The sequence below is a fragment of the Chiloscyllium plagiosum genome, unplaced genomic scaffold (genome assembly GCF_037043375.1).
Source record: "Chiloscyllium plagiosum isolate Xiang-an unplaced genomic scaffold, Cpla_swu_hap1 HiC_scaffold_34, whole genome shotgun sequence".
Classification (NCBI taxonomy): Eukaryota; Metazoa; Chordata; class Chondrichthyes; order Orectolobiformes; family Hemiscylliidae; genus Chiloscyllium; species Chiloscyllium plagiosum.
Genome location: NW_028270172.1, coordinates 11,269,421 through 11,283,856, shown reverse-complemented (window position 1 = coordinate 11,283,856; position 14,436 = coordinate 11,269,421). Strand labels below are relative to the sequence as shown.

Here is a 14,436-nt window from a genome sequence, read left to right as displayed (position 1 = left end):
GGCAGTGCATTTTATGCAGAGTGGTGGGTGTGCGAAGGAAAATGGAATGGTGAAGCAAAAAGTGAATTGGTGCAGAGGGTAAAAAATGGTGTTTGTCCCTCAAACACTGCTCCTTCACCCTGACTTGACTGGTGCAATAATTACCATTTTTCTTCCCCCACCCAAAAATGTTGAGCAATCACTGAGAATGATTTAAAACTAAAACCAATAACAGTGGCCTGACTTAAACCTTCACACCCAGCCCTGAACAGGGAGTGGGGAATGTATAATCCTACGGTGGAGAAAGTGAGGTCTGCAGACGCTGGAGATCAAAGCTGAAACTTTATTGCTGGAACAGCTCAGCAGGTCAGGCAGCATCTAGGGAACAGAAGATTCGACGTTTCGGGCACATGCCCTTCTTCAGGAATGAGCAGAGAGTGTTCAGCAGGAGAAGATAAAAGGTAGGGAGGAGGGACTTGGAGGAGGGGCGTTGGAAATGTGATAGGTGGAAAGAGGTCAAGGTGAGGGTGATAGGTCGGAGTAGGGTGGAGGCGGAGAGGTCAAGAAGAAGACTGCAGGTCAGGAAGGCGGTGCCGGGCTGGAGGGATTCGGCTGAGACAAGGTGGGGGGAGGGGGGATGAAGAAACTGGTGAAGTCCAAGTTCATCCCCTGTGGTTGGAGGGTTCCCAGTCGGAAGATAAGACGCTCCTCCTCCGACCGTCGCGTTGTTGTGGTTTGGCGGTGGATGAGTCCAATGACCTGCATATCCTCGGTGGAGTGGGAGGGGGAGTTGAAATGCTGTGCTACAGGGTGATTGGGTTGGTTCGTCCGGGTGGCCCAGAGGTGCTCTCTGAATCGCTCCGCAAGTAGGCGGCCTGTCTCCCCAATATAGAGGAGGCCACACCGGCTGCAGCGGATGCAGTAGATAATGTGGGTGGAGGTGCAGGTGAATCTGTGGCGGATATGGAAGTTTCCTTTGGGGCCTTGGAGAGAAGTGAGGGGGGAGGTGTGGGTGCAAGTGTTGCACCTCCTGCGGTTGCAAGGGAAGGTGCCGGGAGTGGAGGTTGGGTTGGTGGGGGGTATGGATCTGACAAGGGAGTCGCGGAGGGAGTGGTCTCTACGGAAAGCTGATAGAGGAGGGGAGGGAAATATATCCTTGGTGGTGGGCACAGCAAAGAGAGCTCCAAGGTTCTTCAGACTATCATTACTCAGTATCTCTCTAACAGCACGCCCCTTTTTACCAGGGACTGACAGGCTGGATTGGAAGGAAGATGGGCAATACAGGTCACTGTTGGGCTTGTGCAGCCTGAAATCAGAAGCATAATACTCCAGTACAGGACCGCTACCCTTTGAAGAGCGTGTCTCTACCCAGAGAGGAGTGCCAGTTCCAGCAGGGAAGGGCAGCACTCTAACCTTGGTAGGAACCAGTAAAGAAGAAAGCTCCCATCAGGGGCACCTCACCTATCATGACCTCTCTTGGCAGATATTTGGAAATGATCTTCATGTCGCTGAGCGGAGTGATGACACCAGCGGCGTTCCCCAGCATACTACCGATGCCCAACATCAGGAGCATCAGAAAATACAATATCGACCAGATCTGAGATGGCCCAGGCATGTTCACAATTGCTTCAGTGAAGACTATAAATGAGAGCCCAGTTCCTTCTGCAGCCTGCAAAAACAGAGAAGGCAAACTCGGTAAATAAACTCACAAAAACAGTGGAAGGAAGAATAGCCTTACAGAATCACAGCACAGGGGAGTGCCAGCTCCTGGTACTACCACGCTTGCTTTCCTCACCCCCTTGGAATCTGGCTGGTTCCAAGTACAGCTCCAATTGTCTCAAGTAGGCGGAGAGTAGGCCATGCGGCCCATCTAGCCCACTCTGCCATTCAATAAGAAAATGGCTGACTCTCCCTTCCTCTTTTGGAGACTGGTATTATGGTCTCCCAATGGATTGGATTCTGCTTCTGGGTGAAGTGCTGTGATTGGGTGCTGTATGATGGCTGACCCAGGAGATGTTCCTGCTTTTACTGCCTGCCAGTGAGTACTGGGACAACCTATCTGCTAACAGTCAACCGGTGTCACCACATTCCAAAGCCCAACAGGTCCAACAGGAAAGCATCTGGCCCAGAGATTGGGATATTGGCCACGGCACCTCAATAATCTTGAGGTAATAATATTTGCTATAGACTGTTCACTCCATTAAATGGACAATGTGAGTGGCAGCCTCCTTATACACCATTGTAGTCTAATTCCTGCTGACACAGGGCCCAAAGTGCTGAGTGTTGCACTCATTGGAACAAATGCAAGAATGCCAAATTAAATTACAGGGTGCACAGGGGTGTAGGTCGGCCAATTGGGTGGCAGGTCAGCGCTGATCTAACCTGTCCTCACAAGTTTCTATTAAGTCTCTTGACCACGATCACACAGAGAGAGAGAAAAGGAAGGACTTACACTGATATTGTCCCTTTCCTGACCACTGAGCACTCCAAAGAGTTAAAGTAGGTACTTTAAAAAGATGGGGATAGAACTTGGTCAGATTGTACACAGCAAAGTTCTGCAGACAGCATGAGATCAGTGACCAGATTACGTGTTTTCTGCATATCAGAAATAGTGACAAAGTACAGCCAGGAAACCTCCCTTTGAAGAATGGTTTGGGCTTTTTAACATCAAACTGCGTGGCATGTGGAGAATTGGTGAGGCCACTTTTGCAGTATTGCATAGGAAAGGGTGCAGAAAAGATTTACAAGGATGTTACACTGGAGTATTTGAGTGATAAAGCGGGTCTGGATAGGTTAGGACTTTTTTTCCCTGGAAGATAGGAGGTTGAGGGGTGAGCTTATAGAGGTTTATAAAGTCATGAGAGGCATGGATAAGGTGAATGGCAATTTTTCCCCCCCGAGGGTTAGGGAGTTCAAAACTAGAGGGCATAGGTTTAAGATTTAGATTACTTACAGTGTGGAAACAGGCCCTTCGGCCCAAAACGTCCACACCGACCCTCCGAAGCGCAACCCACCCAGACCCATTCACCTAACACTATGGGCAATTTAGCATGGCCAATTCACCTAACCTGCACGCTTTTGGACTGTGGGAGGAAACCGGAGCACCCGGAGGAAACCCACGCAGACACGGGGAGAACGTGCAAACTCCACACAGTCAGTCGCCTGAGGCGGGAATTGAACCCGGGTCTCAGGCGCTGTGAGGCAGCAGTGCTAACCACTGTGCCACCCACAAAGGTGAGATGGGAAAGATTTAAAAGGGACCTGAGGGACAACTTTTTCACACAGAGAGGGTGGTTAGTATACAGAATGAACTGCCAGAGGAAGTGGTGGATGCAAGGTACACGGATAGGAGAGGTTTAAAGGGATATGTGCCAAACACAGGCTAGTGGGGTGACTTTAGTACGGGAAACCTGGTTAGCATGGGTGAGTTGGACCGAAGGGCCTGTTTCTGTGCTCGATGACCACTATCAAAGGGAATCACACTCTTTAAAACAAAAGCTATTCACCGTGTCCAAGTGGGACTGAAGGTCACATTTTTCAATCTGTGATGCAATTGTTGCAAATTTGTTCGGTTGTGTTGAATTCAGGAAATTTATCCAGTCATCAAGAGTGTCCGTTTGTACTGCTGTTTCTTCCAGGTCAAAAGTGTTTGTTAGAAGTAACAGCATTCTGCAGTTAGACAGAAACTGCTTGTTAGTTCCCACAGGAAGCAATCAACTTCTCAAGATTAGAACAATAGTGAACCAATAACTCAAAACTATGAGTAAACATTAAACTCCAAGTTAAAGACAAGATAAAGTCCTCTTGCAAAATTGTTCTCTTGATTAGATTATACAGTTTCAAAAGCTCTACAATTGCGATTTTAAAAATTTAACCAAAGTATTTAAAATGGAAAGGGTTTACATTCAACTCATGCATCAGAATGAATTTGTTCTAAAGTCCTTCATGTGGTTGCGTCATTCTTCAATGAATGGCACAGGCCATTCGATCCTCAGGGACTGTACTAGCTGTTATGCTCCACAGAGCTAGCTCATACCTCTATTTCGTTCTCCCGGAGATGTAGAATGACGTATTGCTATTCAGAGTTAAGTCAGGAATGATCTGCCATTTGGGTGACCGGCACAAAAAACTCATGCCCCTTTGAAGAGTTTCGGGATCGGTGCTCTTTTCTCCAAACAACACCAGTCCCTGACTGAACAGAATCAAGTTATATCCAGCTAACTCAGTGCATTTCTTTGGTCATCGCTGACATTTGGAGCTTCACTGAAGAACCTCTCAGGGGCTTGTGTCTAATGAAGGAGAGCATGACTTTGAGTTTTTGGCCAAGCATAAGGGAAACCGGGAGACCGTTGCCACAGCAACATTTCAATTGGTTATGAAGGTTATTGGCACTACAGGCCACAAGCACATTTCACCTCAGTCCTCACTCACAGAGCAAGATGGAGGCAACTGTCATTTGATGGAGTGGTGGATGGGGCAGGGGACAGTTTTGGTGAAATATTGTGGGGATGCGGCCTCAGTTGTATTCTACTGCTCAATCCTAGTTGCTGTGGAAGACATCACGGAGTGAGAAGTCTGCAATTGTTTCACAGATTCTCTCAGCCAAGGAACAAGAGCTGGCATTTTTCCAGTGCCAGTCTAGAAGTGGCAAGATTGGATCTGGTCTTGTAAGAACCCACTTCATTATGCTTCTACACCCCTCCCCCCTCACAGAATGGGGGCTGTTCCTTACCGCCCCAAGCCCTATTGCCCATCTCCAAATGTCCTGGAAAAAGATATCAGGGAGCCACTGTCTCCAAATCACTGAAGTTCCTGTGTTGTAGGAACACCCTCAGTGCTGTGAGGGAGCTTTGGGATTTTGACCCGAGCAACAGTCTCAGGGCAGCCATAGGTAGTGGTGAGTCGGGGTGTCTCTGTTTTGGGAGGGCAACTCCCACAAGGTGATGGCATGCCCATTGCATCAGCTGCCCTTGTCCTTCTGGATGGCAGAGGTCATGGGTTTGGAAGGTACCCCACAGCAAGTGCATCTTCTGGATGGCACACACTGAAGCTGCTGGACTTGAGCAGGAAGCCAGAAGAAAATCTAGGCCTTAATCTTCCAGTTCTTCCCCAGGTGACCTTGCTCGACATGTTATGTACATCATGAGACAACACTCCAACACTCAATAGCACTATCGTCAAGCATCTAATGCTTCATCAAGAGATGCAGAATTTCAGACAGGATCACAGAATGCATTCAAACTTAACCACCTTCACACCATTAAATCAGATACATAGCACCAAAACAGGCCTTTCAGCCCAACCAGATCATACTGGTGTTTCTGTTCCACTTGAGATTTCTCCCAAATCTACCACTGTAATCCCTTCTTCTCTATTTGTACATCTTAATTGTATCGATATACTTGCTTTAGCTGCTCCCAGTGATAGTGAGTTCCACATTCTGACTATCCTTATGATGGATTTCTTGGTGACTGCCTTGTATCGATGGCCTCTAGATCCACTCTTCCACCCCAGAGGAAACATTCTCTGTGTATTCACTCAACCTAAACCTTTCAGGAGTTTTAAAAACCTGTTAGGTCACCCCTTGGCCTCCTTCTACTTCAAGAGGAACAGACCCACCCTAACATCTTGGGATACAGCCCCACATGCACCTCTGGAATTCTCCTGGCCAAACTTCCCTGCATCCACCCTCTCCAGTGTCCTTATACCTCTTTTACAGCAGGACAACCAGAACTGCTCTCTTAAAGTGAATTCTAGCCAAGGTTCAATAGCGGTTTAGCATAATTTCCTTCATTTTCAATTCTATTCCTCCAGCTCCAAAACCTTGTTTTGCCTTCCCTGTGGTCTTACTAATTTATGGAGCAACCTCTAGTAACTGATGTAACTGTACCACCCAGACGTGCACCTTCCAAGAACTAAAAGACTCCTTATTTTTCCTACCAGGATGCATTTAATTGGCATTGACCTCCATTTGCCAATTTCTTGCCCATTCCGCAAATTTACTGACATCCCCCAGTAATTTGCTGTATTGACTAAATCTCTCTCTCACCATTTGATGCCTTTTGCAAATTTAGAACCTGCTTTTAATTCAATGAAAATCCAGACAGTTTATGTTAACTGCCTCCGCTTCTTCAGAAATTTAAGACTGAACCAAGTCTGATTTCCCCTTTCAAAATCCATGTCGCCTATTCATCATTATATTTCTCATTCCCATCTCAATTAAATTGTTGCAACTCTCATTCTAACCAGCTCAATTCTACTCATCATGTGCTTTACAATTATTTTTAACTCAGGTCTACAGAATTTCAATGTCAGTTTAATTGTCTGAAACACACTTGAAGATATCAGCAGTTTATTTTGCAATTAAGCAACAGCAAGGCACTGAGTGAGATTACCAATGTGACTTTATCTTTGAATAACATAAATCCCTCAGTCTCCATTTTTAAATTAAAGGTTAGTGGATCATCAATAGCCATTGGTGGAGTTCCATTGAGAGTTATAAACTTCTATGCCCTTTTAGATTAGATTAGATTAGATTTCTTACAGTGTGGAAACAGGCCCTTCGGCCCAACAAGTCCACACCGACCCGCCGAAGCGCAACCCACCCATACCCCTACATTTACCCCTTACCTAACACTACGGGCAATTTAGCATGGCCAATTCACCTGACCTGCACATCTTTGGACTGTGGGAGGAAACCGGAGCACCCGGAGGAAACCCACACAGACACGGGGAGAACGTGCAAACTCCACACAGTCAGTCGCCTGAGGCGGGAATTGAACCCGGATCTCTGGCGCTGTGAGGCAGCAGTGCTAACCACTGTGCCACCGTGCCGCCCTTCTTGTGGTGCACTGGGTCAGAGGTTGGATTTAAATTCTATCCATTCCAGAGGTTTACTATAAACATATCTGCCATCCTTTGCAATGTTTTGTCATTGCATGATTACAAGATCAGCCTCTTTTTTTTGTCGATGGCCCCCTAAGCCTATATTCTCCATTGCGTAGAAAAAAGATTGCGCCCAAACTACCCTTATTGGCGTCCCCTCGTGTCTCGAGATCGTTCATCAAATTATGTTTCCTGCACCCCCCCAGCAATTTCCTAAACTTCAGCTGGGATTTCAAAATCTTTTCCTATAGTTTAACCCTCAAGCATCAATGATGTCTTAATACGATCACATTGAAAGGGTGCCCTCAACATTATCTATCTTGGGACTTGAAGGAGATGGCATTTATTCCTGATCTTTAGGTGCTCTCAGAAAGTAGGTGTCTCCCAGTCCCCTTTGAACAATCCCAGTTCCTGTACAGGTGACACATCCAGTGGCATGGAGCCAATAGCTTTGAAGGAATGATGGGTGTCACCTGGTCAGGACAGTGCATTGGGGGTTTAATGGGATCAGTGTGAAGGTTTTCAGCTGTGGGACACAAAACAGAATCAGAGACTCCCATGTCCTTACACTACACAAGAAGTACACTCAGAAAACCTACGCTGCTCTCCGTCATAACCCCCAACAACAGCAATGCAATATAAGATGACTGTCCCATGCAAGGTGCCTTGTGTTAGAGACACAGGGTCTGCCAGCAGCAGCAGTCTGCTCTTGCCTTCAGAATACCACTTAAACACAGGAGGTCTTTCTTCACGCACTTGAACAATTGATTTTTTAAAAATCCATTCATAGGATGTTGACCTCAATATCTGGGTCAATATTTATCACTCATCCCTCACTGCCCGTTGAACTAAATGGCTTGCCCGGGCCATTTCAGAGGGCAGTTAAGAGTCAACCACATTTCTGTGGGTCTGGAGTCACATGGAGGCCAGACTGGGTAAAATGGCAGATTTCCACATCGGTTTTTACAATAATTGACAATGGCTATATGGTTGTCATAAGGCTAGCTTTTAATTCTGAAATTTTATTGCATTTAAATTTTACCATCTGCCAATGTGGGAATTGAAGCAGTGTCCCCAGTTCTTGATTACGAGCTCAGAGACATTACCATAATGTCAGCCCTCACAGTGACAATGAAGGAACTTTCACATGTTATTTGTATCGTGCCTGTATTAAGATACTTGCTGTTATTCATAGAGATTGTTACTTATATTTGTCATGTGCTCAGTCACTTGTGCAAACATCGTTGTATCATGCTGCCAATTATATTATTTATGGACTTCTGTATGTTGGTCTCCTCAAAATCTCTCCAAACTCAGCCACAGGCTCCAACTGAGGAACCAAAGCAGTGGATAGTCACAGCTCCAGGGCAGCTGCCAGAGCTGACTTCCTGTCAAACTGTCAAATGATAAAAACCAAGGTCATTCCAAGGCACCAGCTCTGATGGGATGAGTCAGAGCAATGCCACAGCCTGGACTCTGAGTTGACAATGAATACAGGAGACTGGAACACAAAGACACAGAGAGGTGTCCATTCAGCCCCTTGGGCACACCATTCAATGAGATCGAAGCCAAACACTGACTTAATTCCACAATATCCCACTGCCTTGAATACTTTTGATTAAATAAAATCTATTAATACTCCTGTTTTAAAATTAATTGTTGGTCGATAATCAGTTCCTATTTGCAGAAGAGAGCTCCAAACTCCATCTCAGTGTGCGCTGCTTTATTTCACTTCTGATAGATTCCATTCTAGATTTTTGACCACACCCCACATTCTTAAACACCTACAAACGAAGAGCACATTATTTCCATTTAATCCTTTCTGACCTGCTCAATGCCTTGAAAAACAACTTTGACGATATCACCCTTTAGCTAACCTTCTGAACTCAAGGAATTACAATTTAACTTCTCTTTAAAATCTAATGACTGGAGTCCACTCTGATAAATCTACACAGCACACTCTCCAAGGCTGATGTAGCCTGATGTAGCCTTCCTGAAGTGGAGCACCCAGACCAGAGCAGAACTCTAGGTATTGGCCTAACCAGGGTTTTCCACAGCCAACTGTCTTCAATCCCCTTCTACTTGAATCCTCTGGATATAAAAGCCATTAATCCTTTCAATTATTTTCTAAGCTTGTTAATGATGCCTGGGCTCCACCTTGGTCTCTTTAGACCTTTACTGTTTCCAGTTTTTGCTTTTAAGAAATCACAGAATCTTAAAAAACTTTCTCAATCTAAGGTTTGACTACAATCAAAAACCATTTGCCATAGTTTTGCATGCACTTCTGGTTGGGTGTGATAGGTTAAATATTGTTGCTACTTACACTGGTGTAAATGCTTTTATTTTTGAGATTGATTCTGGTAAAGGTGAAGAAGACTGGATTGGGAGGCAGTATGGAAGCGAAGAGAAAAGGTGAATGAGAGACAGCACAAGAGCAAAAATAGATGCAAGAGCGAGAGACAGAAAGCAAGAAGGAGAAAGAGAGTGAGCGTGCGAGGTTGAGATTCTCCCTATAACATACTCTTACCTTTCAAGACAGCTTTCATAATTATATGTAGCTTTGAAACCATATATGGCAAAAGTGACAACGCTGGCAAACACGGATGTCAGACTGTTAATTAAAGCAATGATAACTGCTTGTTTCTCACAGTTGTTGTTTTTCTGGTTGTAACTGGCAAACGCAATCAGACTCCCAAAGCCCAGGCCGAGCGAGAAGAAAATCTGGGTAGCCGCATCAATCCAAGATTTCGGGTTCATCAGCTGCTCCACCTAGAGGGGTGTGAAGAGCAAAAGTTTTTTTTTTAAGATTAGATTCCCCACAGTGTGGAAACAGGCCCTTCTGCCCAACCAGTCCACACCGACCCTCCGAACAGCAACCCACCCAGACCCATTTCCCTCTGACTAATGCGCCTAACACTACAGGCAATTTAGCGTGGCCAATTCACCTGGCCTGCACATCTTTGGATTATGAGAGGAAACCGGAGCACCCAGAGGAAACCCACGCAGACACAGGGAGAATGTGCAAACTCCACACAGACAACCACCCGAGGCTGGAATCGAACCCAAGTCCCTGGTCCTGTGAGGCAGTAGTGTTAACCACTGAGCCATCGTGCTGCCCCAAAGGTTCAGGAGTGAGTCGCAGTACAAACATACACTACACAGAGGAAATTCGTCTCGACTTGCAAAAGGGACATGATGATGGAAGTGGGTACTGCAGATGCTGGAGATTAGAGTCAAGATTAGAATGGTGCTGGAAAAGCACAGCAGGTCAGGCAACATCCATTTTGAAAAGCAAGGTGACTTCACCCCGGTGTCCTGGTCAGTATTTATCCCTCAGATAACAAATTGATATTAAAGAGTTTATCTGGTCATTATCACATTACGATTTCTATGAACTTGCTGTGTGTACAGTACATAAGTGCCACATTTCCTACAGTACCAACAGTACCTGCACATCAAAAAAGTATTTCATTGAAGATGAAATAGGGATTGGAGTATCCTGGGGTAATGAAAGGTGCTACATAAATGTACATCATTACTTTTACTGAAGAATACGACTAACAGTCCCTGAGTGATGCAGAACTGGAATTTTGTAGAAACAAGAGAGAAACATGCTGTTGTTAAAGGAAGCTTTTTATCTTTCATTCATCAAGACAAATCACAAGAGTGCCAAATTTAGAAAACACACATCTCATTTTTGCAATAATTCCTAAGTTCATTTGATTGAAGGCAGATTGAAGAGTAAGACTTCAATCATCAGAATATTGACTTTGATAATCAGTTTGGGTTACAATCAAATCACATGATACATTACCTTTGGAGTGAACATGTAAACGAGGCCATTTCCTGCTCCATGTAGTGTTACCCCTCGAATGAGAAAAATTATCAACACGAAATATGGAAAGCAAGCTGTTACATAGACCACCTATTGCCAAAGAGAGAGAAAGAGACGGTTCAAACCAGCTTTACACCTACCACTTTTACCCGAAATCATTCTGTTGAGTTTTAGTGCTTTCAAGTTCATAACATCATAGAAGTAGCCATTAGCCATTCGGCCCATGAAATCTGCACTGCCATTTGATCATGACTGATAAGTTTTTCAACCCCATTTTCCCGGTTTCTCTCGGTAACCATTGAACAGTCACGTTTCCTCTCATAGCCAGGTTAGGTGAATTGGCCATGGGAAATTGCCTGCAGTGTTCAAACATGTGTAGGCTTGGTACATTAGTCAGGGGGAAATGTACAGAAATAGGGTTGGGGAATATGTCTGGGTGGGTTGCTCTTTGGAGGGGTCGGCATGGACTTGTTGGGCTGAAGGGCCTGTTTCCACACTGTAGGGATTCTATTCCATTCAGAAAGGTCTGAGTTTTAGGGTGAGATTGGACAAGCAAGAACGTCTTTCTTTAGAGCATAGGAGACTGAGGGGAGACCTTATAGAGGTGCATAAAATCATGAGAGGCATGGATGCAGTGAATGCACTCAGTCTTTTCCCCAGGTTTCGGGAATTGAGGACATCAGTTTAAGGTTACAGGGGAAAGAATAAAAGGGAACCTGAGGGGCAACCTTTTTACACAGAGTGTGGTTCGCGTATGCAATGAGCTGCCAGTGGAAGTGGTTGAGGCGTGTACATTAACAAAGGCATTTAAACAAATACATGGATAGGAAAGGTTTAGAGGGTTATGGGCCAAGTGCAGGGAAATGGGGTTAGCGTGGATGGACATTTTGGTTGGCATGGACCAGTTTAAGCCAAAGGGCCTGTCTCTGTGCTGTAGGACTCTCTGACTGCTGGGTAACCTCCAGGAATCAAAGATTAACCAGGGATGAGACTGGTCCCTACACCCTCCTGCTCACTCCAAGAAGTTGCTCCTCACATCCCACTGGCATCTCTTGCCCGAAAAATGGGGGAAAAAAAAAATAAAAATTGCTGTCCGCTGGTCCTTGTACAATTAGCTGATGAGAACAGCTTTGCAAGCTTATGCCCGAAGGCTCTGGAGAGTTAAATACCTCCAGTGGAAGACAGACTCCGAAAGGGAAGCTGCTGATGCTGATCTTGCTCAAAGTCCACTCCTTCTCCACCAACCTCCACCCCCAAAGGAAACCCATCTCGCTGACTCTGCCTTCTGTATTGGGAATGTGCTGATGTACAGGTGAAGCTAATGGAGCCAATACTGCTCACAGTCAGCTTCAGGGCCACTGGAGTGGAAAGACAGCTACTGCTCAAATGATTAATACATTAGCTTTGTGTTAATGGAGAGGAAAACACAGTGGGAGGGAAGTTGGAGACACAGACAGAGAACATGCAAGAGAGAGAGCACAGGAAGGAGAGACAGAGAAAGAGAGCATGTGTGAGAGAGAGAGTGCATGTGTGACACAGAACATATGAGAGATAGAGAGAGAGGGAGAGAGAGTACGCACGCACAGGAGAGAGAGAGTGCACAGGACAGATAGAGAGAGGGAGAGGGAGAGAGAGAGAGAGAGAAAGCAGGAGGGACACAGAGGGGAAAGGACACAGAGAGTGAGATGAACAGCACAGCCCTTCTCTGAGCAACTAGGGACATTTTTTCCTTTTAGAAGAACACACACTAGACACAGACTTCTAAAGTCTGTGAAGGTTAACAATAGTGACAGTACCTTGCCAGTTGATTCTGTTCCTCTAATGATACAGAGGTAAACTATAAGCCAGGAGAGGATCAGACACAGCAAAAGCCCCCAGTGCAATGTCCCTGTGTCATCGATGGTGGGAGAAATATTTAATGTCTTTCTGTACCAGAAGAATTCAGTGGGTGAACTCTTTGCACATTCTTCCAGGATTGCAGTGTTGTTTGCATTTAATGGACAGTGTGCCCACGGCAGAGGGTTCTGTTTCACAGAGAAATAAACAGCAAATTATTAACAGACATCAATAAAAAAACTCACTTATGAAAACCTCCTTTTGTGCTTTTACATTGAAAAAAAAGTCATGCAACATTTCTTCATTGCTATGGAAGTACGAAATATCATTCCAACTCACAGATGGTAGATAAGCTACAATTGTATTACTACACAGTACATTTCAAACTTTGCTCTTATTAAAATGTATAAGACCCTGAGAGGACTTGACAGGATGTATGCTGAAAGGATGTTTTCCCTCGTGACTGACCTGAACTAGGGGAAATTTAAAAATAAGAAGTTGAAGATAGAGATGAAGAGAAATCCTGTCTCTGAGGGCTTTGAGTCTTTGGAGCTTCGAGTGTAATTAATATTTTAAAGGCAGTGACAGATGGACCCTTGACTGACAAGGCAGTCACCAAGGGAAGGGAGAAAGTGGTGTCAAAGCCATAATCAGACTAGCCATGATCTTATCGAATGTCAGGGACAGGCCAAACAGAGTGTGGCTGGGGGGAAAATCGGCGTTGTAATAGGTGGCCAGGAAAGGAATGAACCTGAAGGACTTCTACAAACAATTGCTGATTGGTTCATTCTCACCATTACCAGCTTTCATTTCCAGATTTCGTGAATTGGACTTCAATGTGCTCTGGTGGGAGCGTGTTCCTGGGCCATTACCTTCAGGCTCTGATTACAGATCTTGGCCAGATGGGCCAATGGGCTGAGAAGTGGCAGATGGAGTTTAATTCAGATAAAGTGAGGTGCTGCATTTTGGGAAAGCAAATCTTAGTAGGACTTATACACTTAATGGTAAGGTCCTAGGGAGTGTTGCTGAACAAAGAGATCTTGGAGTGCAGGTTCATAGCTCCTTGAAAGTGGAGGCGCAGATAGATAGGATAGTGAAGAAGACATTTGGTATGCTTTCCTTTACTGGTCAGAGAATTGAGTACAGGTGTTGGGAGGTTATGTTGCGGCTGTACAGGACATTGGTTAGGCCACTGTTGGAATATTGCGTGCAATTCTGGTCTCCTTCCTATCGGAAAGATGTTGTGAAACTTGAAAGGGTTCAGAAAAGATTAACAAGGATGTTGCCAGGGTTGGAGGATTTGAGCTATAGGGAGAGGCTGAACAGGCTGGGGCTGTTTTCCCTGGAGCGTTGGAGGTTGAGGGGTGACCTTTTAGAAGTTTACAAAATTATGAGGGGCATGGATAGGATAAATAGGCAAAGTCTTTTCCCTGGGGAGGCGGAGTCCAGAACCAGAGGGCATAGGTTTAGGGTGAGAGGGGATTTATATAAAAGAGACCTAAGGGGCAACTTTTTCACGTAGAGGGTGGTACGTGTATGGAATGAGGTGCCAGAAGAAGTGGTGGAGGCTGGTACAATTGCAACATTTAAAAGGCATCTGGATGGGTATATGAATGGGAAGGGTTTGGAGGGATATGGGCCGAGTGCTGACAGGTGGGACTAGATTGGGTTGGGATGTCTGGTCAACATGGACGGGTTGGACCGAAGGGTCTGTTTCCACACTGTACATCTCTGACTAGCTCAGCCACATTGGCACCATAATCCCCAGATCCTTTCTGCACCTTTGACAGTCCCTTCAGATCCACTGCAAAAAAGGGTGGAGACTCTAGCTCAAGTCTCTAGACCTTTGACAGAGAAAGCAAGACTTTTGCCTACTGTGTGGCATAGCGAGGAAAGAGCAG

At 45.3% G+C, this 14,436-nt stretch overlaps 1 protein-coding gene across 2 annotated transcripts in view; it reads right to left on the bottom strand.

Moving 5' to 3' along the window:
* Positions 1-14,436, bottom strand: part of slc6a20 (solute carrier family 6 member 20) — a 52,642-nt gene that overhangs the window by 18,090 nt on the left and 20,116 nt on the right. For both annotated transcript variants that reach the window (XM_043719588.2, XM_043719589.2), the window contains exons 4-8: positions 12,496-12,723; positions 10,679-10,789; positions 9,392-9,633; positions 3,486-3,648; positions 1,441-1,648 (exon numbers count right to left, since the gene is read on the bottom strand). In XM_043719588.2, coding sequence (XP_043575523.1) covers positions 1,441-1,648; positions 3,486-3,648; positions 9,392-9,633; positions 10,679-10,789; positions 12,496-12,723 — 952 coding nt within the window. The remainder of the gene's footprint in view (positions 1-1,440; positions 1,649-3,485; positions 3,649-9,391; positions 9,634-10,678; positions 10,790-12,495; positions 12,724-14,436) is intronic.